This window comes from Trypanosoma cruzi, genomic scaffold, assembly GCF_000209065.1.
Source record: "Trypanosoma cruzi strain CL Brener 1047053517167 genomic scaffold, whole genome shotgun sequence".
Taxonomy (NCBI): domain Eukaryota; phylum Euglenozoa; class Kinetoplastea; order Trypanosomatida; family Trypanosomatidae; genus Trypanosoma; species Trypanosoma cruzi.
Genome location: NW_001849497.1, coordinates 29,772 through 31,520, shown reverse-complemented (window position 1 = coordinate 31,520; position 1,749 = coordinate 29,772). Strand labels below are relative to the sequence as shown.

Below are 1,749 nucleotides of genomic sequence, written 5' to 3'. Positions count from 1 at the left end.
GTTTCGGCTTCGCCATGCTGATGGCAAACACGCTGACCGTGACTGACGGCAGCTGGCTGGTGCACCGCAACAACGAGTTCCGCACCGCCTACGTTGTGTACGTGGCTGCCCACTACGGCATGGCGTTCCGCGATCAGAGTGTGTGGTCGATACTTGACAACAACTTCACTTATGGCTCGTACTCATCTACCATTGCAAATATGACAACCAAGTGGTCACCACCATCCGACACGCGCCCGACCATCTACGGTGTGTGCAACGAGGCAATGGGCTCTCCTGTGACGAATTACCAAGACGACCTCAATATTTGGACGCCCGTGACGGTGTTGGACTGTGGCGTGTGCATCGTGGACGCCGTGTGCTTTGCAGCGAGGACGAGCAGCATCAGCGGCTGTGAGTGCGTGTGCGCTGCTGGCGGCTACGGTGACACGTGTCTGCCGGCTGCGGTTCCGGACGGCCTTGGACCGCTTCCGCTCCCCGACGCGAAGGACACGGAGGTCCGCTGCGTGCACGGTGGCAGCATCAGCTCCGTGTACGTTCCTGATCCCGGTGTGCGTGGTCTGTGCTTTGTCAACGTGACCTTCACCGCCGCGATTGTGCTGGACCTGTCGTATTTTGACGCGCCACAGCATACACTGAACATCACGCTGCTGCAGTGCGTCCTCGTGGGCCTGTCGATCAGGGGGAGTGGTGCGCGTGTGCACGTGGACGTGACTTCTTCGATGTTGGATTCTGGTGAGTTGGTGTTTCAGGGTGATTTCGGCGCGAGCTCCCAGATATTGGTGGTGGGCTGTACGCTTGTGACGACGTCGGGCCACGCCATTTCCTTTGCGAAGTTTACTCTCAGTGCGAATATGACGCTGCTGCTACTTGACAACTACATTGGGGCGGATAGGTACGCGGTCTATTTCATCAGTGTTGTTGTTGATGGTGGCGGGATCATTGTGAAGGGAAATACGCTGAGGACAACGGAGGACGATGACGGTTTGGAATCATCTGTTTGCGTTAATGCCGTTGGAGTGAAGAACGGCGGCTACTTTGACGTGGAGAACAACACGATGAGCTCGGTCAATGGCGTTATTCTTTTTGGGGATACTACCGTGAGCTCCGCGGGGCTGCTGCGAGTGGCAGACTGCACCTTTGTTGACGGGACGGAAATTTTTGATTCCGCGCTGGTGTATTTGTCTGGCTCGGCGACCCTTGAGGGAGGTGCGCAGTGGCGTGTGGAGGGCAACATCGTAGGTGCAGCCTCAGTATTAACTATTCCGTACCCCCAGTACAAGATTAGGTTATCGGGCAGCGGCACCACCGTGGCGCTTGCACACAACCGTCAGGTGGACAATAGTTATCCCTTCGCTGATTTTTCTCCGCCAGACACGATTGTTGAGTTACCTGCGCGGTTTGTCGTTGGGTGCAACCTGCAGGGCGATGAGGAGGTGTCGTACGACGATGTGTTTCCGGAGGAGGTGGAAGTCTTCAGGTGTGGCACATGCAACGAAGATGCGGCGTGCTACATGCCCGGGACGGAGTTGGTGGACCGCAGCTTGTGCTCGTGCAGCTGCAAGGACGGATGGCATGGCGCGTCGTGTCTTCCCTTCGAGGTGCCCGACACGGTTGTGCCGCCCGTGGCGGAGAGAGCCGTTGACGGCGACACGAGCTGCATGGTGAACCAGACGCTGACGAACGTTACGCTGAACATGTGGAAGACGCAACACTGCTACGTGGGTGTGACATTCAGCGGCGTGGGTG

At 57.6% G+C, this 1,749-nt stretch overlaps 1 protein-coding gene across 1 annotated transcript, besides 1 other annotated feature; it reads left to right on the top strand.

Moving 5' to 3' along the window:
• On the top strand, window positions 1–1,749 carry Tc00.1047053406999.10 (dispersed gene family protein 1 (DGF-1), putative; the record flags this gene model as incomplete). Its single annotated transcript, XM_797387.1, has 1 exon — window positions 1–1,749. A coding segment is annotated over one exon (1,749 nt), but the record flags the coding sequence as incomplete, so codon positions are not given.
• Window positions 1–1,749: a sequence feature (areas not merged during assembly with more than two copies in the genome that could not be assigned to a particular haplotype).